General features: G+C 35.9%; 1 protein-coding gene across 5 annotated transcripts in view; it reads right to left on the reverse strand.

Moving 5' to 3' along the window:
• The window catches only part of DMD (dystrophin), a 999,626-nt gene that overhangs the window by 222,375 nt on the left and 751,672 nt on the right, over positions 1 to 25,579 (reverse strand). For all 5 annotated transcript variants that reach the window (XM_082277447.1, XM_082277448.1, XM_082277450.1 and 2 more), the window contains one exon: positions 19,195 to 19,384. In XM_082277447.1, coding sequence (XP_082133573.1) covers positions 19,195 to 19,384 — 190 coding nt within the window. The remainder of the gene's footprint in view (positions 1 to 19,194; positions 19,385 to 25,579) is intronic.

Here is a 25,579-nt window from a genome sequence, read left to right on the forward strand (position 1 = left end):
TGTCTCCAACAAATCAGAAAACTATATTGCATAATTTAAAATTAGATAAATAGGGTACTACTTACACTAAAAATCTTACTCTGCTTTTTCACTGCTATATTACCACTGCTTTTTATTCAGATACATGCTGCCTCTGAAATGCTAGAGTTGCCATTTTACAGCTCTGCACATCAATTCCTTTTAGCTAAATATTTTCCTTCAGAGACTCTGGAGTCAGCACACATGTATGACACTCCCTTAACATTACAAAGTCCAGAAAATGCATAATTATAAGGAAAATATATTGAAATGGAAATATAATAGTGAAAATAGATAGTGTTAGTCCCTTTCTGAAGCAGCAGTGTTGCTATGGCAATTCTCAAATCTAGTATTTTCATGAGAAAGCTCTCTTCATTGAAAGAGCCTGAATTTATATCCACCTTCATATTTATATGCTCAATTACTCTTCAGAAACAGCATATGAATGGTTTAGTTCTGCTTTATAACTTTTAGTCAATTCTCTAAGTAGATGTTTCTTAATATTTGGTTCTATATTCTAAGACTCTTGGGTATCAAAATCAAGTTCCATTTTTACTTCTCCTGGAAATCAGTTGATACTGCCTTGACAGCTTTTAGACATTCCATCAACTCTTCTACATGGGAATAAATATAAATGAAGCTAATAGATTTGTTCTATCCAAATGGAAACATTACTACATTGAAGTTGTTTTGATAGAAAAATGTGCATGTTATCTCACACTGCAAAGAATGTGCATATTAAAATCTTTCCTCTGGTGACCTTACAGTTTAATAAACCAGACAAAATATCTCATCATAAAGGTATTCTAAAAGTAGGTTAAACATTATTAGTTTGTTGATAATTGACCGCAATAACATTAACCCAAGCACTTTGCTTCGCTTTCATGTATGTATAATAAAGAGTTCAATAGGAATCTCACCTTGACACAGCATTAATTAATATCTGCTTGTTGTAGCATTACAGGTTTCCAATAGCTTCTGTGACAGTGATTCTTTGGAGGAAATCTCAAATCTTTCTTATTTGAATGGCACTCATTATAATAGCATTACAAAATACCATATGCTTCTACTGTGGGTATATTCTGTAATTCCAGTGCCACCAGGAAGGGATGATACCAGACCAATAAGCCCTAGAGCTGAACATGGCATGTTCAGAAAGGGAACTCAACACTTCTGACCCTCTGTGGAGAGTCAGAAAGGGCTTGGTGGGTTTAATACCCAAACCACCTTGGATCATTTTGCCAAGTGCTGAAGACATGCACTGCCCCTTTGGGAAAGGAAACGAAAATGCCTCAACGTTTTCTTTACTGCAAAGAAAGCAAGCAAGCAATTCAAAGAAGTGATCATACATATGAAAAAACTATGACTTACAAGACCAATTTTACAGCACCAGTTTCAAATCTGACAGTGTAAAAGCAGGCTCTCATGAAGAGCCCAACTAAAGTGAAGAAAACCCCCATAAATGACAAGACCATAGTGGCCAAACCCCATGTTCCAACAGCTCGGAGCAGGATCACAGTCTTCAGGAGATTTCTGTACATTTAGTTCAAAGTGGAAAAATACTACTTGTCACTGTTAAATTTCATAGCTTTTTTTCTCAGGTCTGATAAAATTACTCTTAACAGTCACATTTCCCCAAACATTTATAAAGCAGTAGTTTCAGAATGCAGTGTGATAGGTCTGGACACACATGACTGTATACATATAAAAGATTGCTAAAATACACTTTGAAAAGCCCTGCTTATTGCTATCTCTGCTTTGGAATTCAGAAGTCAGCAAAAGAAGCATGGAGGGATATTGCTTGCAGCTACCAACTTCAAGAAATATACTGGAAATCCAGAAAAATATAGCCAGTTTCTTTATACTTTCAAAAATAACATTTTGAATTGCTTAGTTATTTACAGTACTACAGTGCACCTAAAAACTGGCATTTATAGTCTAGACCAAGGATGGTCTAGTGATGTTTTTATGATGCAAGAATAATTGTTGCCGCTGTCGAAGACAACTCAGACATTGGTATAGAGATATCACACATCACACAAGTTCATGTTCATCTTAGTTCTACTTATGTGCAGTATTTTGGTACACAAAAGTGACTTTATTGAAATGGGACTAAAATGGTAGCTGTTATGTCATTGCTATGTTAAAGACAGGTTAATGACTTTACATAAAAATTCACGTGTTATTTCTGTAGTGCACATATAAACAAATTTTAAGCTCAGAAAAGCACAGCTGATGTGTGTTGGCTTTCATGTCTTTTTTTAAGATAGGTTCAGCATAAAAGACGTTGTCTTTCCAGTTCTTACACAAAGATTAAGTGCTAGGGACAGATGGGGATAATTTATTTAGTTATTTATTTGCATCCCCAACTACCCTCCTCCTTTCACCATCTTTTATCTGACCTGAGTTAACTTTTATTTATTCCATCTTCATTCATCTGCTTCACTCCTCCCTAGTTCTCTGTAGCTTTTGGAAGAACACATAAATAATAAGATATTAAACACCACTCTTGGTCTGTTGTGACTTCTTCCTTTCATTTAAGCATATTCACGGACTTTCAAGAAGACTTCTGCTCTGTGAATAAGACTTCTGAGTATATGAATACTGAATTACTGAAATCTTGGAAGTACACTATCACCATGATTGAAGGAGAGAGTTAGGAGTCAGAACTCTGCCATCTTTTATTTTGATATAATCACAAAATCATAAAACAGAATATTAATATACTGTATACGTGCCATAAAATGAAATTTCATCATAGCATGCACATGAAAAAGTAATGCATTTCCTAAAACCAAGTCACCATAATGAAAATTTTTCAACATGTATTAAAATTTCTTTGAAATTCATTTATTGCTCTGAAAAGCTTTAATTTTGAAAATATTTATTCCTATCAAAGGAAGAAAACCAACTCAAAAAGTTGTCCTAAGTGATACATTTGGGGGCTGAATGCAACCTGATTTAGTCTGGACAAGCCAAAATCTGAATGTTTATATTCATCTAACCCTAATACTAAAGCCAATGAGCTTTACATGCTTTCAGAATTAATTTTCTAAGGTAAAGATGATTCTCTGTTGTCTAATTTTAATTCATGTTCTAGCAGTTAATCTTCTGATATTTTATGTGATTAACTTAAACCATAAGGCACTAACATGTTCATTGTACTTTTTAAAAAATTAATCCTGAGATAACTAGGAGAGTCTAGCAAAAAAGCCTCAGGAATCATGTTGAACAGCTCACACAGACATCATGCAGCCATCCCATGCAAATGTGATCTTCATTATATAAGATTTCGTCACTGCTTAAAAAAGAAGTTATGATACCACTACTTTGCTGCCTCTTTACCCTCTTATAAAAACAATTTTCCTGCCCTATTAATGACAAATACATCGTAATTATCTCTCTTCACCTTCAGCTGTAACAATGCAGAACAGCCCTTAATCTAATTGCATCTCTAAATTCATAGGAAAACAGTCAATCATGGTAAAGTCGTGTTTGACTACAAAACCAGTAATGACTCAAACAATTAAGACCATCACTGCCTTTGTAATTCACAGATTTAGGGAAGCAACATCACTGTGATATGAATGACCGAAATACTTTCTGGACAGCAACAGAAGTTTGTAACTTCCGACTTCCTTGGTTCTGTCAACTTTGCCAGCCCATTACCATTAAAATAACTGCTGACATCTGGTTCAAGTCTGGGCACCAGCTCTGTGGAAAGTTCCACTTCATCTCAATTATGTCAGAAGACTGGTTTAGAGGTTATGGAACATCATTTTGTTCTGTTTCCCCTCCACACCTGGCAGCCCAAGTATATTCTTTAAAATGGTAATACAATTAATCAGTATGATGGTTTGGGAAAGTAATGCAAAAGTAATTAAAAAAATCCAATTTCAGAACTGCCAAATTCATTTAGTACAAGCAATGGTTTAACTTAAGCCCAGGGAACCCTAGTCTCGGTTTTCTTAAAAAATACTGAAGAGCATATAAAACAAAACAAATCTATGGCTTCTTTATAGAGAATTAAGTGCTAAGCATTTCATAACAGCATTTTCCAAAGTCCAGCTAAAGATAAGGCCAACAAGAGTACTGGACTTGCAAACCAACCCCACTAATGAACAAACGTATCTGTGGTTGTACCCAGCATACCCAAAACAAGTCTGGCCTGGGTGTATAATGAACTCAGAGGCTGGAGCTTCAAATAAACCAACCTTAAAAAAAAATGATAAATTTTTAATCTGAAAGGAAACTTTTATGTCTTTGGAGTCTCATACATATGTAGTTTTTTTACTTTCTTTCTCCAACACTGCTGCATCTGCTTGCTTGGCTAGCATGAATATCACAGCTATTCCCTCTACCCCCCAAATGGGAAAGCCCTAACAGCAGCTAAGCAACTATCCTGAAAATAAAGAGTAATATCAGCCACTCATATCACCAATTTATAATAACCATACATGTCCCTATGTATACATTATTTTGCATTTGCAGGACAAATTTACTCTGACCATATCTACACCAACATCAGCAAAATATTAAACAAGATTTGAACACTCATGTCTACAATTGTTGCTCCCAGTGGTGCAAGTTCTAAGGCAAAATTTAAGGAACAAAGACAAAAAAGTAAGAAGAAAGAATATGACTTTTACAGTTATTTTAACTCAAAATGGGTGTCAGAATTGTAGCACAAAGTAACTTAAAATAAACAGTATTTCTGTGTGCCAGAAAAGGGAGATGAATAGGGAATTGTTTAAATTTATTCTCTCTCCATTCATTAATATTCCATGAGACAATTATGATAGACTCAAAATAATTTATTTAAATTACAAAATAATTTTAGCAAACAAATTTGCTCTTTAGAACATGCTGAAACTGTTTATTAACACCATTTATTACTCCAACAGGAGTAGCATCATTTAGTTTGTTACGGAAGACATAGAACACTGCTTCTTTTCTGCTCAAGTGGATGTGTAGCTCCTAAAGAAGATTTCCTAAGTATGACACAATTTCACACATTTGTTTTCAGAAAATACTATCATGAAGACAGCCAAATGTAAACAGATTTTTTTGTTTGGTTGTCCAGGTGTAAGTCAGCAAGAAGAGCAATCTTTTGGGAATATACAAATTTCTTTCTTCTATTTTCCTCATTTACCAAAACAGCCAAACCTAAAAGGACTGGGAATAACCCAAACCAACTGTACCGTAGCACCTTTTACAAAACAGTGGGAAGCAAGTGGCACGGGAATGCTGTGACTGCAAATTCTGGAAAGCATTCAAGATTTCCCAGTAGCATCTGTGGCAGTTTATTTTCTCACCATTGCCTACTGCAGAGCAGTAACTCCTGAAGGCCTGGAGGAAGGCACAACTGAGCCCAACATTTCAAAAAAACTTGCAAATGTTTTATCTTCATGACTGTAGACAACATTCCAGAAGAAATGATGTTTTATTCTCTAATAGATCTATTCTTGAGATCAGCTTGCTCAGTGTCAGCACTGTATTATAAATACTAACCTAAAGTGCAACCTAGAATACATTCTGGAAACTGACAGCCAAATGCAAATACTGTTTTCTAGAGCTAAATACACAGAAAATTATACATATGAACATGTGCGTATATAGCAAGTTTATTATACGTACATCTCTGGCACACTAAATGTCTAAAGAATCTCAAAAGAAGACTCTTATTTCATTGGTCCATAGCATGGAAGAATCATAACCTAACACAACAACATGCTCAATATATGTTTTCTAGGTGACATTCACAAATGCTCCATAAATAACACCTGTTTAACGTATCTAGCATCAACAACAAAATAAAAGGTAACATTTCTACCTCTCTTGCAGAAGAAAATCAAGAAATCACAAGATTACTAAATCACCAAGAAATGCCCTGGAATATAACAATTGTTGCAGTGAACCATGGCCAAAGCCAGGGTCAGCCGGATCAAGTGGACCCAAAGGTCCAGTGGTTTGATGCTGCCCCAGCCCAAAAGCCCTGAGCATTCATAAGGCTGTGAAAAATACATAAATCCGTGCCTTACCATTGGCCACAGCCCTCCCCTCCCCTTATTCCTCATATTTGGTTGTATTTCCAGAGAGTTCTATGTTCTTCGGTTGTTAATTGGTCCTTGTCATTCCTCCCCGCCTACCCCTTCTCCCATTTGCTGTAATTCCTTCTCCCCACCTCGGTAACACCCCCTGGCTGATGTTCCATTGGTTACTGTGTGTTTGCCACGCCCATTTCATGGGGGTACATGACTCCCTGCAAGCCACGTGGCTTGGTGTTTTCTCTGTGCATTTTGGTCCAGAATAAACCCCTTCCCTCACGGGAAGACTCTCTGCCTTGTTCCCACCTCCTTGCACGCCCTAACCACTGGTGGGCAAGGCGAACACGAGCCGGTGCTTCGCTGGCCCTCCCGTGCCGCGTTTGGTCTCCGTCTGTCCCCACTTGGGGCAGGCAGAATTTTGCTTGGTGCCAGGACATCGTGCTAGCCCAGGACAGTAGAAGAGCCAGTTTCTTGGCTCTTCTACTTCTCAGTTGTAAATCAGCATTTGCAAGGCATCTCTCAGAATCATGATTAGAAATCTCAGATAAGGAGAGGAAAAAACGCAAATGCATTATGATATCACAAGTGCTATTCTGTATTGTATTTCTGTAAGTCATCACTACTTAAAAAGAAAGGGTTATAGATGATCCCTTCCATAAAATTAAGTATCAAAGAACTCATTACCATTATAGTAATTAAGAGCATTTGCGTTAATTTCCAAGATGTCTGTTTGTCAATGGTTTAAAATATCTTCTATCATGTTATTTCCAGTAGGTAAGACAGACAAAACATAAGTAATTTCAGGTCCAATTCTTGCCTGTATATAACATGGTTCCTGCCCAACTTGAGTGGTCTAACACCTCTTTAAATTAAGGTAAGGAGGAAACAGAAAGACTGCAGAGGAATAAATTTGGAACAATCCAGGCTTGAAGCTAAATTGGATTATTGCAAAGGGATGGAACCGAGGTGTGCAAGATACCTTGGAAATGTTAATTTACAAATGAGAAGCAAAAGACCTAAGCAGAAGGAATGTTTTTAGCACCCCAGGCAACAAAGAGCTGTATAGAAAACATCCTGTATGGGCCATAGGGAGACCAAAATACAAAGCCAAGACCAAAACAAAACAAAAGATGCTCTTGCCATGTAATGCAAATTTACAGACATTTTAGTAAGGCTGATGAGAATATCAGGATCCCAGTTGTAACTTACAGAATTATTTCCTACCCACCCAGATACGTTGTAATCACCCATGTATGTGGAATATCCTGACCTCAAATTCAGCACCTTGAGCTGGTATCAATGAAATTTACTTTTCACTTTATTACCACAAGACTTGAGATGTGAGAGGCTTCAATTCCAGCCAACTGTCTTGCCCAGGCCTCTCACAGAAATATAAATAGATGTTTAACTTTCAAAGGATCCACACTATGCTTTCTTTTCTGTGCTGTTTTTTGAAGTTTTGAGATCATCTGTTTTATGTAACGTAGCTGCAAAAATATTGCCTCTGAGTTAGCTCTGCAATAATTCACTCTTGCTGTAGCCAGTGATTGAGTAAACAGAAGCTTCTACCAGAGGCATTCTTTTCTATTATTTATTGTAATATTTTTTCACAATTTAATGAGAAAAAATTTAAAAGCAATATTTTCATCCTTTCATGTTAAATTAATTTACAGTGCTATAAGCCATAATGAAAACAGAGAAATCATCATCAAAACAGCATGCTAATAAAGACAAATTTCTACAAAGTTTCTTAACTAAACTCATAAAATGATTTTTTTCTACTTCTGTCAGGTCCAGCTTGTCTCTATTTGTTCCCAAGTATTGAGGAATGCAGTGAAAATTATATAACAATGAAAAAGCAGAAACTATGTAAGAACATAGAAATTGAGAATAAAAAATACTTTTATTTTAAGCAAATCTGATTTATATTAATATATATTCTAAATATCTGCCCCCACCTAATGTGGAAATGTCAGCCTCCAGCCTTGTGTTGTAAAGATCTTAGGAAAAAAACATAAAAATATTTAAATGAATAACATAGCCTCAAAATTGAAATAAACGAATTAAATAATTTAAAAATCCCTACAGTTTCCTCTCCCTTTCCTCCATCTCACCCAAACACCTGGGTAACGAGTTTCTTTCCTGAGTTACAATTCTTTCCTCAGTTACAACAAACATTGATGATCTGTAAAATTCCTTTCGCTATCTACAGGACTTGAATCTCCCAGGATTAGGAGGAATTCATGGCTGTGGAAAAGCAGCTGCACATTTGCTCCAAGGACAGCATGCAGCATTTCTGCTTCCATGCCCTGATCACAGAACTGGATTAAACTTGGTAATGATCCTGGTTTCACCTGAGGTAGTATGAGCCGAGCAACACCCGGGTGTATAACGTGTGTGCTCAATATCTCACAGGAAACACAAGATAATGAAACAAGCTGTCACTTAATAGCTCCTCTTGCAGAAATTACATTTTTTGGCGGTATTTTTCAGGTGGTGCTAACCCTCCATAGTATTCCATGTCCCACAAATCAAAGGTTAAAATAAAATGACTAATTTTTTTTTTTTTGAGCAAATCAACAAGCTGGGATTTAAACACTGCTGCAACCCTAACTCATGAGGCATAGAATTACAATATCACAGTTAAAAAGAAAAAGAGATGATCCATTCAGGCTAATGCACTGTTGTGACTGTAATAGGTGTAACATAAGTGAGAACAGGTTTATTTCATAGCTTTGATCTTGCAGCTTCCAGCAGGTTTCCAGGTTCTGGAAAGAAAGGATTTGCCACTTCATTTATAGATCAGGGAAATGCTCTTTGATATAAGCAGTACAAAAAATTGCAGGACAACTGTAAGCTTTTCCCAGCAAAAGACCTTTGAAGTTCAACAGTGAAATTAAGTGATTCAGTCTTTTGGGTTTTGTACTTAGTTCTCTAGGAAGTGTGTCTCGCTATTTTTTTTTTTTTGTTGAACTATGAAGTAGTTGCAAAAAAAAAAAAAAAGAAAAAAACAGTCATTAAAATTGTAGCAGCCTAGCAGACTGAGGTAGAAATTAAAATTAGGTAGGTTTAGTATAGTAGACAATGTATGGTGTTTCTGGGGACAATATAATTTATATCTTTAATCTGCTTAGTTACTAGTTGGTGCTCACATATCCTCCATTGGCAAAGTTCAGGTAAAACTGTAATATCTGATTCAGATACCAGAAATTAATATTTGGCATTATTAAAAAGAAGTCACACAGTCTCTTTTTAAGGTTAATTAATTTATTTCATAACAAATTATCAGTGTAACCTGATATAAGTTCTTTTTGACTTTTTGATACTTTTTTTTTCAATCAACCTGCTATAAGCTATGAAGACTTTTAACATGAAAAAATATTACACAAAGTAAGAAAATAAAAATGTTCATCTTCAGAACTGATTAATATGCACAATTCTTAGTTCTTATGGCCTCTTTTGGTTTTGCATTATCTTTTCAACTACACAGGCAGTGTGGAGATGAAGATACTCATTTTAATTTGAGTCCAGATATTTTCACTCTCATACCAACACTTCTGGTGACTCTTAGTGCATAATAGTAAATCCAACCTGAATAATCAGATGATAAGCAATGTGTTATTTTCTCTGCTACAACTGTTCATAAATACTGTGTTCTGGTTTAGATCCATAATCTGGTTAGTTGAAAGCTGCTTATTTACTGGGGCAAAAATGGACACCTAAGTCTCTGAATGCTCCTGCCATTTCTACAGGCTCTCCCACCTCTATTCTGATTTAGAACAGTTACTCCACACTGAAGGGTAAATATGAAAAACTACTGTTACTGCAGGCACTTCAACCCATTTTATATGGAAAAGAATCACAAAGGACAGAAAGCACTAACGCTTTCCCACCTCGTGACAACAGATGCAAGACAAGCCAGAACAACATCAGGCATAAACATTTCTCAGAGAGGCAGAGAAAAAAACCAAACAAATATCACTGCTTCAAACTTATGAGACATTTGTGTGGGCAGGAGGGTCAGCAGAAGACACAGCTTAAAACCTGGAGTGATCTGGCAGAAGAAATTTTCTAGGTATATTTTAACACATTTTCATAATTATCTATGACTAAATTCATGGGCATAATTTTGGGAAAAAGTGATCTCAGCAGTCTGAGTTTACATCTTGTTTCTCTCCTATTGCCTCATGGGCAATTGAGCAATTTAGAAGTATACAGAGTGGCAGGACCGACATGAAACTATAAGCTCTTTAACCTGTAAAAGACCACCAAATGAAGTGAAAAACCCCCACAAAACCCCCACCACATTTACACACGAGAGGGAGAGAGGGAGAACACACACACATTTTACACCAAGTTTAGGCAGCTAGTGCAGTCTGAGTTATTTAGCTACTTCTCCTACGCTCTCTCTAAGTCAGAGGAGAGGAATGTGTTTCTCCAGGAGTCAAATAGCCCCAGCTTAGCTGGACTAAACTGTCATCTGGAAGTGTTTCTCTCTTATCCTTGTCTGTGCAGAACTGGGAAGACAAGGAACTACAACCAAGCTGAGCTCACTGGTGAAAATTCCTGCAGCAAAACACATTCAGAACCAGCTCTTGAACATTTCTTCATGGCGTGAGGAGATACAAACACAGCTGCTCTTGCTTTGCTAGGGAGGTGAAGAAAATGGGATAACTGCATCTGGCCAGCTGCATAACTTTCTAGATTCCACCAGTTCTTATCAGAACTTAAACAGCTCACACACCATTAGCACTTAAAAGTAGGTGTCCGAAGTCAACTTTACATCACCTGCAGTAAGAATTCCAGTAAGAACAGGTGGCACATACACAACAAACTGGCTATGTGGCCTCTAAATAATTTTAAGGCAGACAAAACATGGGAGAGAGGACAGTACTGCATTCCTATAATCTGGTTATTCAGTACATTAAACCGATACCTGGATACAAACAGCAGAGCTTGTGGCTGCTTGCACCAGTGTTTACATCCTGTTAACTTCACCTGAAGAAAATTCACTGGTTATTTGAAAAAGAAATGTAGTCCTCAAGGTGAACCGGTTATCTGTATAAGCCTAAACCCACATGAGAATATATATGAAAGATAATAGAATGTAAATATAAATACAATACATATAAAAGTAGAACCTATATAATAGAATCTGTGAGCTTCCATCTGATTTCCAGTGTCACAGGCCCTAAATAACATCACTCAGTCTCATGAGAAACAGCTCAGTACTACTGTATTAGGGTATTTGGTAGGCATCCTAACATCAGATGACCTCCCCCCCCATAAAAATATATATATATAAAATCAGAGAACTGAAAAAAAAAAAAAGCAATTGTAAACCCTAGAAAGAGTACTAAGTAGCTATATATTTTCATTACATTATTCAATCTCTGAAAATGCATTATTTACTAACAATTTCAGAGAAGTTAAGCCCAAATCTAGTTACATTTACTGAGACAAAATACAGTAAAACTATGAAAAGTAACTATAACTTAAGGCTGGACTTTCTGAATTCTCAAACAACATGCATTTTAACCAAATGGAAAATCCTGAAAACCACTTTACAGTCTCCTAACGTAATACAGCACTGCCACAAAGAAGGACAAAGGTCCCCTTCCAGAAAGTTGCTAATATTATCAGTGATAACAGGTGATGAACCCACTGGAATAATTGCAAAACAGGCTGACATAATAATTCTGTACTAATAAACAAAAAATAGTCTTTGATTCATATGTGGGATAAATGGCAGTTTATGTGGTGAACATCAACAAAATGGAATCATCTACTCAAGAGAAAACATACAAAATGACATGGTATCCAATGAAAATAAATTATCCAAATAAAAATGTGACATGCAAGGATAAATGAACATGTGGAACTTTGTGCTGACTGAAGAGATTCAAATTCTTTTCAGCAGTTGAAATAAAGTCCAAACTTCTGACAGAAAATGAAATGGGACACTTGATATAGAAAAGTTACTTTTGCCAAACATTGTTGGTTCAGATAGTGGGAGTTGCTACAGTAAACAACTGCTGCACAGTGCATATACAGAACAGCTAGTATTGTGCAAAAGTGTAAATTCACATGCAGAAAACCCGTGACATGGCAGCTATATACTCATAAAAAAGAAAATTTGGGGGCATTTCTTAGAAGACAACTAATTTTCTCAGTACTGTCTAAAAACCCTTTGCAAAACCAGTATAACTTTTCTCTGAAAATGATTTGTATTTTTTATTTTATTCCTTATTTGTATTCTTTTTAGGTCATTGACTTCTTACATATTCAGGAAGATATCTGCCCTAAGCCAAAATTAATACTTTTCCTCAGTTATGCACTGTACAATTTATCCTTTTTATATTAATATGTTAATAACCACAGTACAATCATTTTTTCTTTTTACCTGCCTTGGGAAAATACACATTTGGTTTCACAAATGAAAAATTATGTGCTCTTTAGCCAAGTGTATTGAACAGTCTGGTAGGAGGCATAATTGCACAAGGCACAGATACCCTTTTAAACTCATCATCAGAATATATTAAAGGCTACCATTGGGTTTTTGCCTAGTTTTTACTGATTATTCACTTTTCAAATAAATGTGCTATAAGCAATACAAAGTGACTAGAAGAACTAAATGGCAGATTAGACTGTACTAGTAAATACTGATGGTCACGGGAAGGTGGAATGGCAGAACTCTTCAAAGTTCTGGCAACCACTCAGTCTAGTTCCTGTCACTTCAAATTGATGGGCTACAGTGAAATATGACATATACTTAGAAAGATTAGGAGAAAGTCCATCCATCCCCTTTTCTGGATGTGGGACAGCCTGCTTTAGAAAAGTCTACACAAAGAGAGGCATCCTATAGAAATTATAAGGTCAGGAGAAAATGTAGGAACTAGAACCTGCTCAGAATAATGGCAAACCCTCTTATCCCTTCCATTCCATTTCTACCTGTGATTTTTCCATGCTCTCCTCTAATAATTGTGTAAGCAACACAACAGAACCTCACACTTCATGCTACAAAAGCTTTTCCCATCTAATCTGTGTTTGAAAACCTGTGTTTAAAGATAGTAGGGTTTGAACATTGATGTACAAATGAAAAATTAAGACCATCCTCTGGTGTCCTCAATAAGCTTTTGCAGAGGAAGTACATAAATCAATCAAGTGTGAATATACTAAGTGATTTAGCACATTTTAAAAATTGGATTTTTCTTCTACCTCGATTATGAGAACATATGCAAATGAGAAATTAAAAGAAGAAATTTATATTCTTATTTGAAAACACCCACTTTATATGCGAGATTTCTGACAATTGAGAGCTGTTTATTTTCATGAGAATAAGTTTTAAGAGTACTTACATCTCACTCTATCAACAGAGTACTAGATCTCTTGATAAAACGAGCCTTTTACCTCCCAAAAGAATATTAATGCTGATAAGGGGTTTTTATCTAAATTCAGAAATGGGGAGGGCAGAAGCAGAATACACATTAACGTATCAACTCCTAGGCAAGCTGCAGCAGCAATACATTTCTGTTTTTATGATACAGACCATCCAGACTAAACAAACTGATACCAAATATTTGACAAAAAGCAGTGACAAAGTTATTTCTGATTTCTGACTACTTCTCTTTGATATCCAGCTAAGAAGAACAGATATATTATTGTCTTGCCCATTGAGAATCAGCACCTGAGCCTCCTGTGAAAGTATTCAGTATTTGACACTTGCTGTTAACAACAAAAGAACATTATTCCCCTTCCTCATTACTGCTAATTACAATACTGAGAAATTCATGTTTTCAAAGTAATATTTCAAAGTAATATCCAATATTTTAAAAAAATCCACTCTGAGATAAAAATTCACTCTGAGGTACTATCTAGCCCTGTCTCAGATTAGGTTGTAAGAGCACTTGTGTTAAAACTCAAGATTTTGGAAATTCTGTTCTATTATTCAGTGGAGTAAGATGGCTCAGACAGTTGCTATTCTATTCCAGGTACTGTAGAACAGATTTCATTTTAGCACTAGCAACAAGTTAGTACAAAAGGCAAATATGGAGAATTAAACTTTTTAAAAAAACAGGTAAGGGAAGAAGATTATGTATTATTTTTAAAGCTTTCAGAGAACAACTATAAGCAAAAGCGACAAGAAGTATTTCAGAAAGGACAATGACAAAGTTTTTCAGAACAGAGAATGGAAGAACTTGAAAATTAATTACTATTAAATGTTTTTTAGTATTGAAATGAGCAAGAATATTACATATACCTTCTCTCTTCTCTTTTAGTGAGACTTATCATCTAATCCATAGATCATGTCACAAAATGAACTGTGCTAGACAATTATATACAAATTATATTTGAAATAAATTTGGAAACAATGTTTTATCTTCAAAGAACCTATTCTGATAAATAATTGAGAAATGTCAGGAATATGTATCTACCTCAGCTTTGTACTACTGTAAAAAACAGCTGCCTGGACACCTTAAAAACAGGTGAGCCCCTTTGAAGCATTGCTAGGAATAGAAAAGAGTGCTTTGCCTGCTGTTCATGTCCCTTGTTTTAGATAAAAACATCACTGTGAGAAAAGAAGGGTACTGCCCATGCTGTATATTCTTAGGTATAACTTGAGGCACTGCGTATTTTTCATATTATGAGCAGCAAAACTCCTGCCTCTAATGGAAAACTACTTAGGTTATAGGCTAAGTGAGCATGAAGGTGGCAATAAAAATAAATCTGCTATGTATTTCATGCCTAAGTATTAACTTTGCTTCATTTATCGTATCCTGGAATACTTTTAGTCAGGTCTATACCACCAATAATTGGTCAGTCATCATAGATTATTTTAGAAATATTTTGTAAGCTGTGTATATAATATAAAAGCATTCTCTAGTTACTGTTTAACTAGGTGTCACATGCAGTATTCTTCATCAAATTTCAGTCCAAAAAATCTGTGATTAATCTACAGGCTTAATATTAACTGATTGCATTCATAAAGTAACAAGATAAATCCACACAAGCTTCAAAATTGTATCTAATATCACATAAGCTGCATAAAGTGTCACATACAATTATTACTAAAAAGACAGACAAGAAAAGTACTTCATACAATCATAGAATTCTTAAGGTTGGAATAACCCTCTAAAATAATCAAGTCCAACCATCAACCTAACACCACCAATTTTACCACTAAACCATGTCCCTAAGTGACATGGGATCCAGGGATTGTGACTCAACTACTTCCCTGGGAAGCCAGTGCTTGTTTCAATGTTTGACAGCTGTTTCTATGATAAATTTTTTCCTAATACTGAATCTAAACATGCCCAGGCACAACTTGAGGCCATTTCCTCTTAGGAGAAGAGACCAACTCCCATCTTGTTACAACCTCCTTTCAAGCTGAAAGCCTGAGCCTCTTTTCTCCAGGATAAACACCCCCAGCTCCCTCAGTCACTCCTCAGAAAACAGGACTGGCCCCAAAACTAAGCCCTGGGCAGCACCACAGGTCTCCATCTGGCAGCTGGATTGTGACTCCATTCCCCAAAACTCTCTGGGCCTGGCCCCACAGCCGGTTTTTATCCTGCAAAGAGCACACCCATCCAAGCCATGAAGAGTTGGTTTCTCGAGGAGAATGCTGGGGAAGTTCTCTTCCATACAATCCAGGAACCTCCTACACTGCTTCTTCTCTGCTGTGTTTCTCCATTTCCAGAGGACATCTGGTAAGTTGGAGTTCCCCATGAGTAAAAGGACTAGTGACTACAAGACTTCACACATCTGCTTATAGAATATTTCATCTTCCTCTTCATCCTGGTAGGAGGTCTATAACAGACTCCCACCAGAACATGCTCCTTGTTGGCCTTCCCCTGATTTTTAACCATAAACACTCAACGCTGTTGTCACCAGCATCAAGCTCTAGACACTCCCTTCCATACAGGGCTGTCCAACCACCTCTCCTGCCTTGCCAATGCCTTCTAAAGAATTTATAGCCACCCATTGCACACTCCAGGCGTGTGAGTAATCCCACCATAGTGATGGCAACTGTGTCATAGTTTTCCAGCTGCAGAATGGGTTCCAGCTCCTCCTATTTGTTGTCCCTGCTGTGTGCATTGGTGTAGGTAGACTTCGGGCTATTGATCCCACCACCCTTCTGCAGGGAGAACCCCTAATTCCTATGTGACCATTCTCAGGTGCTTCCATGGTGTCTAACCCATCAATAACTCTTGTATCTTTGAAGCCACATGGATCTCCAGCCCCTACCTCTACTGAGATGTCAGACCAAAGGACCTCGCTAGCACAACATCCCTCAAACATTGGAATGCTGTCTCCAGGCTTATCTCAAGTGAGCCTGGTTTTGTATCTCCCTTCAAATTCAGTTTACTCTTCACTAAACCCTGATAACTCCTGTGCAAAGATCCTTTTCCCCCTTTGAGACAGGTGTACCTCATCTGTCACCGGCAGGCCTGGTGTCATGTAAACCGACCCACGATTATAATTAACACTGTCGAGAGTTCATATCACTAGAAGTATGAAAGCAGAAAGTGAAATTAATTTTCATCTCCCTCATATGGTTACTTATCAAATCAGGCCTCATGAGGACACAAGATGTATTTCAGCTAGAAAAAAAAAAAGCAGCACATAATTATACAACTCCTTGGAGCAATGGGTTTGTATCCTTGAAAATTCTCCAGAAAGTATTTTAACTGTGTGAATCACCTCAACTATTACATTGCTGTCAGTTCAGACAAATGATGCATGCAAATGCATGCTTGTACAAACAAACAGGGTGTTTATAATGCAACATTTTAATATAATTACATCATCAGGTAATTAGAATGTGCAGTTATAGAAGTCTCACCTTTCTCCTTCTGCTACTGAATGAACTGCTAACTACTAAGGAAAGATTAATCTTTATTAGTGACAACTGAGTTAATGGTTTCTGAACATGAAAAGGAAAAAAAATGCCTAAAAATGTGAGATTTTCCTAAACAAGCAACTGTCACTATATAAAAAGTTTCTGTACAGCAAGTCATTTTCCCAATTGTTTAAAGAAATAAAATAAAGTTTGAGAGTGTAAAGCAGAAAACCGATGGATCACTTAAAGTGAGAGAAACATCTGTACTGACAAGGGTACAAAGCTACTACTGAACTCAGAAATTTAGGTTTTTCATTATTTGTGTAGAAAATTATTTATCAAAATACTGTTTTACACCTAGTGGTTAAAAATATCAAATTAAAACAGAAAAGTCCTAGTGACTATTTTCACATTATTCAAGTCTATGGAACTGCATAAAGAGCAAGACAGAGACTGAAGATCTAAATCCATTTGTTATATTTGACCATAACTTCTATGCATTCTATAAACCCAGGGAGTCAAAGTTTCTTTCCAAAGATGCATGAGACACTGATCTTTAATCAGAAAGCACCATTTTATTTTACCTCCTAGGATCTGGATTCAGTCAGGTTGGTGAGAGAAGAAAAAAAAAGACTTCATGTGGAAAAAGAAAAAAGTAAGTTGGAAAATTCTAATCCTGACTGAAAGCATTTAGGATCTTTTCTATGTTGGGGCAGGGATTGCAGTTCTACTACATATACTGGATGATAACGAACCGTGTTGAGGACATGGACTGTATTTGAATGTGTCTGTTATGATACATGTACAATTTACCTAGAGAGTTTCTTGCAGTACAGTCATTGCCTGATGTGTTGTGTAGGGTAAGTACATTTCTGACCCACAATACAGAGTTAAAAAAGGGCTTATCACTATTTATGTTTTATGTGGCTGATTGTATGGATTAGTGAGCAATAACCCCTTTCCACAAAGCACATAAATACATACTTCTGAGACTTCTGTGACTTAGTAAAGCTCCTTTTTGTTTGAATCTTTTATATGCATAAACTGTGTGCAAACTACACATTTATGTCATGTTCTTGCTTTTCATCCTTATACATCAAAGTGAATTGTGAGAGAGAACTCCTACAAGCAGGGTGTGAAGCCTGGAAGAATCAATGCAGCAATACCTGAGAAACAGAATGAAAAGCCATAGTCTCTTTCCTGATCATCCAGCTGGCATCATAAAATTGTTCTATTGATAAAATTGTGCTCCATTACCCATTTTTAGCAAATAGATAGGCAATATTTGCACTGCTGTCAGGAAACTGTACCTGTTTGAACAAAAAGCTTTCACAATAAAGACTTGATACAGAGCACTGGGTTATGACTACTGCAAATATTACCCATCACAATAAATTAATTTATTTTATAGTTAAGAATTATTAGACTACTATATAAATTTACTTTTTTTTTTTTTAATCACTTATAACTAAATTTTTCACAGTATGTTTTTCATAAATAAATAAATTAAGGCATAGTGCTTTAAATATGCAGTTTTGAACTTCCTGTCAATAGCAAAATCATGCACTATGAGGGAATACAAGAAATTTCTTCACTGAAAAGGTCACTGAGCTTTGGAACAGACTGTCCAGGGGAAGTGGCTGAGTCACCATCCCTGGAGCTACTAAAAGATGTGTAGATGTGGCACTTAAGGACATGGTTTAGTGATGGCCTTGGCAATGCTGGGTTAATGGTTGACTTGATGATCTTAAAGGTCTTTTCCAACCTAAACTATTCTATGATTCTATTAATATTGGAAGAAAGGGTCCTGCCTTCCAAACAGCCAATCAACTTCAAATTTAAGGAATTTAAGGCCTCAAGCAGATACATCTGTATTCCTCTCAATAACTGTAGTGAAGAAAATGCAGTGGAAGTATAACAACACAGTTCAACAGCACCATCTCAACTAATTAATTTTCTTTCTCCTCAAGATTCTCTGAAACACTAAATACAATATTATCTCACTTTAAGATTTTTTTCCCCCAGAGGAAAATAACTGTATGAAAACTGTCCAGCCATTTACTATGGAAATTTGCATTGTTATCTCTTTTTATTACTGCAACAGAGCGTGTTGACAATAGACTACCAAATTAACATTTCTCATGTATTTGAAAGTAATGGAGAAAAACTAATTCAGTTAAGCTACAAAGAATAAACTTGATGCAAATTATATAACTTCCATAAATATCAGATATGCTTGATAAACTCTCATGTTTGTCAAATGCCTCTATACTGAAGTGCTTGTCTTACCTGCCACTGTTTCATGAGGTCCCGAACCATTTTGGCATCTTCTAGTGTCTTTTCTTTGTGTGTAGCATCCTGCAGGACATTTGCAGTTGTTTCAGCTTCTGTAAGCCAAGCAAGGAACTTTTCGAGATCCAGGTAGAATTGCTGCAACATTCTTAGGGCTGATTCCAGAGCTGCTTCACGTTCAAAAACCCTGCACAAGTACAAATAATCAAATACATTGTTCTTTGCAAGAAAAAAACCTTAATCATTAAATCAAAATATAACAAAGACACACAAGTATTTTTCATGTACCAGTGAAGTAGGTATGCTGATACATTAGCTACAGAACTTGCACTGTAGGTTTGGCAGGTAGGGTTCTTTTTCTATATTTTCACCTGAGAATCAGTAAATGAAATTCATCTGATACAAAATTAAGCAAAACCACTTCTTTCTAAGTGTTATGCCTAAAATATGCAGAACTGAAAATCAGAAGTAATTCCCTGGTTTGTTTTAATAAAAGATTATTTTCTTACACTACAGTGGAAATTCTTGTTTATTTTTAGAAATCACAAAATAGTTCCTGACCACTGCATGATATGATAAATTTGAAGATTAGTTTTCATGACTTAAAACCTTTGGAGACTGTGTTCAGCACCTTAAATGCTAATAACACTGAAGTTTCTGGTAGGTTTTGTGGTTTGTTTTTTTGTATTACTGTTTTATTTTCAATCTGAATGTGATAAATTACAAGAATGATCTCTATTAGTTACATGATAAAATACAAGTTTTAAAGACAAAGGCTATCTTATCCTTGGGGAAGGTTAACTCACAGATTAGGAGAGAACACAAAAGATTTCAGCAATTCTTGTGCTGAAAAAACATTAAAGCAGATCTGTGTTACATCAGCATTCATGTACAATGCAGGTGTCACGTATTCACTGACTTTTTTACTTTGAACTTGAGCAAAATATGGATTTAGAAACATGAGCAGCTAAGTATGACATTGTTCATTAACACGAATCTGTCAAGGTTACTTACCTATTGTACTACATGCATATTTTTTTAATATCAACATGATAACAAAATAAATTTAAGCTCTGAAAATACTTAGTAAGGTCATTTGGTAATGTGCATTATTTCAAGTGGAATGAATGCAATTTGATGCACACCTATGTTAAGTCTACACACCTGTGGTGGTCTTCACATATCTCTATAGATTTCCTGTCTAGTTGTATAGTTTTTTAGGGAGAGACTAGGATACTAGATTCAAGTAGATGTAATTTCTCAAGATGTAATTTATCAGAGGAGGTCATGGAATTTCCAAGTGCTAATCTCTCTTTCTAATCCTGTTCCCTGTCATGAAGTGATGGTACTCCTTGGAAAGTAATGATATCATCCTAAAACCCAGTACGGTAGTAGAAGTGAGAAAAGAAAAAAAACCACACCACCACAAGTTTTGCCAAGTGGCACTGACTTAACATGCTTTTGACAAGCATATAAGTAAACAGCAGCAGAGGATAGTAAGAACAGAAAAATTCAGTCAGAGTACAGGCAAGGACAACCATTTCAGGAAAAAAATATCTTCCCTGAGAGACTAATGCCACAAGAACTGCCATTTTTCTGTTATATTTTTAATCCTTTGACATCTTATTTGCTTTTCCCAACCATTTTGTTAAAAAAAGACTTAATTTTTCATTCAACATCTGAGAAAGCTATTGAACGCTTCACTACAAACTCATCTATCAATTTTTTTAAAGCTTAAAAATGGACTGGATTTTCACCTCAGTTGCACCTGTTGCCACCTACAAGAATTCTCCACATCATGGCACTGCTTAGCCTGCATTAGAATGTGTCCCCAGGGGGCTGTCAGTAGGAAACACTCAGCTGAAGAATAGTGAACATGATCTCTTTCCCAACTTTATTCTGTGTGGGCATAAACATGGCTTGTGGGTAGGCTACCCTTGAAATTTAAAATAACTTCAGTGAAAGAATTTGTTCTTTTTTAAACTAAAGAATAATTACATAGAAATTATACATAAATATACTAGCAATGTACATTAAAAGATAATAAGACAGAGAAAATCTTTTACCTAGAAAATACTGTATTGACCTATTTACCACTTTTAGCTCAAAACCAGCATCACATTTATTCAACACAATTTGGAAATGGAATATACTTGCATGAACTGAATGTATTTTTTCCAGTTCTTCAGAGCACAATTCTATTATGAGATATGCTTTACAGCATTATTCTAATGCAATTTACAGTGTGCAGCATGGTAGTTAATAGCCTTTGCAGAATCACATATAACATTTTTTCCTCACCCAGTTCCTTCAGAACATGAAAGGCATATTTTTAACTACTGTACACCTGAATTCCTATAAATACATAACAATACTCTAATAATAACATTCTGCAAATACACAGTGAGATTTAAAAAAAGCCAAAACATAAGCACAGATATGTAAATGATATTCAAAGGGAAAGCAATTTGAAGGATTACTCAAGTCAGAATTTGTGTTTTAGAGAAAGCCTCAGACTTCATGAAAAAATATAGCATTTTATTGACCTGGGCAAAGAATGAAGTTTTTATCGTGAAGAATCTTCTGTCACTTCTGTGATGCACAGAAATCTTATGGCACATAATCCTTTCAGTCTACAGAAAAATGTTTCTTATCTATGAGCATAGATAGACACCCATCAGAAAATATGTAGTACTTTGCATTTTAAATTTTGGTACAGCTAACATGCAATAACCATTCGGCTACATTGACAGTTCTGCAGCATATCAGTAAACTTCATTCTACTTGGCTTTCTCACTACAAAAGTATGAAGTTAGAATGAGAAAAGAAGGTCTAAACACAAAGAATAAAACTGAGCATCAAATCCAGCATATGATAAACTGCAGAAAGTCATAGGGAAGAAAGAAATATGTATATTGAACAGGACATTATTGCACAAAACCAAAATAAAGATGCTTTCTCTTTAGTCTCTATTATCCAGATATGTTTAATTTTATAGGGAATGCAAGCTGTAAGAAATTAACAGGAACTAACCAGAACTGTATTTTAGTGTAAATGGAAAACTGCACAGTGCAAACACTACAGCATACTCCTAAAATACTAAAAGATAGTAATAACAATTTAAAAATATATATTTTAATAGAATAATCATGATTTAATCTGTTCTACTATGATATAAAAATAATCACACAGGGTATAACCAAAAGCCTCTTATTCAAGGAAGAAACACTAAAGGTAGGATTTATCTTATTTGCATCTAGAAACCCAGAGGACAGGCAAACTACACTCCCTCTATAAAACATAGACACTAGCATTTCTGGAATTTAGTTTCTCCTCCCTTGTCTATCCACATCTGTCATACCAGATCAAGGTTAGAGTAAATTTTCTTCTCCTGACTACAACAGTAAATCAGCTATAATTTAGATAATTTGAATTTTACACAAGCCTAAATTTTTTTTATGTCTAAAAGTTGGCAATCTGGTCTTCAATCATCCTGTAAATTTGATTTTTAGGAGCTGGTGGCATCAGTGAGAGTGGACTCACTAACTCTAGTTGTCGTATGAGTTTTGTTGCAGGACAGAAGTTAGGAGGCTCTTTTAAGAAGGCTTTGAGTTGAGGGGATAGTGGTGGGAGAGGAAGTGAGTCAAGTGTTGTGTGAACATTTACACTGACAGGAAGATGTTTTCAAGGGTTTTTAAAAAAAATCCACAAAAAAGGAAGGTTACTAGCCTCTGCTTCAGGACATTGCTGTCATGCTGAGAACTTTTAAAGCTAATATCTTTTTAAATATAGCAGTATAAAAATGTTCATGAAGAAAAGGAGGGGAAAATTATGTTACCTTAAATCTGTTTTATCCTCAAGTTCATAATCAAGGTATTGTATTAGTTTTTAACTAAAACCCAGAGTTCATACCATGACATACATGCAAAATAAATATATAAAACAAAATACAACTTCTATACCACTGAACATCTGGATATAGAATCAAACAAGGAGTGGAAGGTAAGGGAATGATGGTCTCAGTAAGAGTTGGACTTGATGATCCTTGTGGGTCCCTTCCACCTCAGAATGTTCTGTGATTCTGTGACTGAAGGTATCACAACAGTACTTCATTCAACACTACCCAATGCCATACAACACAAGGAATAGAGTGTTTGTATAGGCTCTGTGAGCCTGAATATCAGATTTTTCTTCAACTGTAGTATTTGCTGCATAATTTGGTATCAATCATTCACATTTATGAGTACCTATTTATGTATTTCAAATTGTAATGCTTATTCACAGTATGAGATACGTTGAGGGTCAGTGTGTGAATAATGCTTTGAGATACTCAGGACACACAGTAAGTGCAGAGCACAAAGTAACAAATTTCTGTTCTGTATTTCTTTAAAAGCAATAAAAGTAAAGCAACTCTGTATCATTCAGTGTTCAATAGGTCACTAAATCACACTTCCATCTGCAGAATGTAGTGATCTAAAGTTATCTTACTGAGATATAAAGTAAAATATGCTGGACTACTGGCTGACAAAGCATCAGGAAATGGTTTTACTTCCATAGTTCTTGTAGTTCTCTCTCTATAACTGTATTTTCTCTTTTCTAAAAGTACAGTTCCATACAACAAAAAATGCAATAAAATAAAAAATGTTACTTGAATTTCCTTTATCTGCAGCCAACTATCACAGAGAATTTGAACTACATGCCTCTTCCTGTTAATGCTGGAAAAAGTTTGCACATTTTTCATTAGGTTTATATCCCTTGTACCAATATGATAAAGGAACAATTGCAAAGCTTTATTGGAATGTTTAATTTTTACTACTAAATAAATTTAAGCTCTCACTGGTAACTTTTCTTCAGCTGCTTTAACTTGGACTGATAAAGAACCAATCAAAGAGGCAGAATAATTTAACCTCAGATAAAGTTAGAACACAGAGATGTCACAGATATGAAAATTAAATTCTTAAAATAACTATTATTGATATAATTTTGAAAGTCAAAGTCAAAATTAATAATATTCATTAATTTTGGGAATGCTGGTTAGAGGAACTTTCTCTCAGAATCTAGGGACTGTATTTTACAGTGCCAGTTGAAGTTATTAATACATGCTAGTAAGTGATTAATATGCAGATTAACTTTGGAATTCCTGATACAACATGCAGTGGGGAAAACAATGTTGAGACAGTATTTTAAGTACTGCTTTCCTCTGGTTTTCTGGATGTCAATTAGCTTAACACCACAGTAAGGGACACTTGGGATTTTTCCAGTAACACTTCTGCATAAATGAGCCTTTTAGTTTGACCATCTGAACAGAGGTACTAGGTTTTGTCTGCTGTAGATCACTGGCATGTGGATGTGGATATAAATTTTTTGAGTGATCTTTATATATGCAAGCTTATGTCCTACTATCACTCTTTTGTCTGGCTTGTTGGAAAATGTTCTTAACCAAGTTGATCCTACAGTACTGGAGATTGCTCACCTGTGTGCAACTCTACCTCTGAAATTACTTTGTTGTAAATGGTGAGAAAGCCTCAAACTGCAACCAAACTCAGAGCTACAACACCAGCATCCAAACTACTTGAGTTCTGAATGAGGAACTAGGAAAGCTTTGGTGTGCTGGTAAAGAATTTTGTACTCTAAAGACAGGCTTTTGGGCTTTTTTTTAAAGTCATTTTGTGCTTCAGTCTGTTAGTGTAAGGACTGAGGGACAAACCTGGTGAAAAATCTACTTCTAAAAGGCAACAGTAACTTTCTAGAACTCTCTGCCTGATCTTATCACTGCTAATATCTTCCTGAGGTTTGGAAGATGTGGAGAACTTAAGGAAGGAAATATTTCATTTTGCAGGTCTTTGAATAAACAAGCTCCTTTTAGGGATCCCAGTGGGAATATACTGGTGCTGCCCCTGCTGATTCAGCCATATCAACAGGATTCCTACCAGTGATATCATTCTGTCTGTATTTCTACGTGCATGTCCTGGATTCAGCTGGGATAGAGTTAATTTTCTTCCTAGCATCTGGTACGGTGCTGTGTTTTGTATTCTCTGTGAGAATAATGTTGATAACCCAGTGATGTTTCAGTTGTTGCTGAGCAGTGCTTACCCTAAGTCAAGGACTTCTCAGTATCTCATGCTCTGCCAGGTAGAGGATACAAGAAGCTGTCAGGAAGCACAGGCAGGACAGGTGACCTGAGCTGTCCAAAGTGACATTCCACGCCACAGAACATCATGCCCAGTACATGAGCTGGAAGGCTGGGGTTAAACCTCAACAGTGCAGTACTTCTACCTTACACTAATTTCTCAACAACTTGATCTACTGCCTGAGAGCTTACTTGGTTTCTTCAGACAAGTTGAAGGGCATCTCTGCCTTGGCTGCACTATCCATATTTATA

This window comes from Coloeus monedula (genome assembly GCF_965178545.1).
Source record: "Coloeus monedula genome assembly, chromosome: 3".
NCBI classification, from domain to species: Eukaryota; Metazoa; Chordata; class Aves; order Passeriformes; family Corvidae; genus Coloeus; species Coloeus monedula.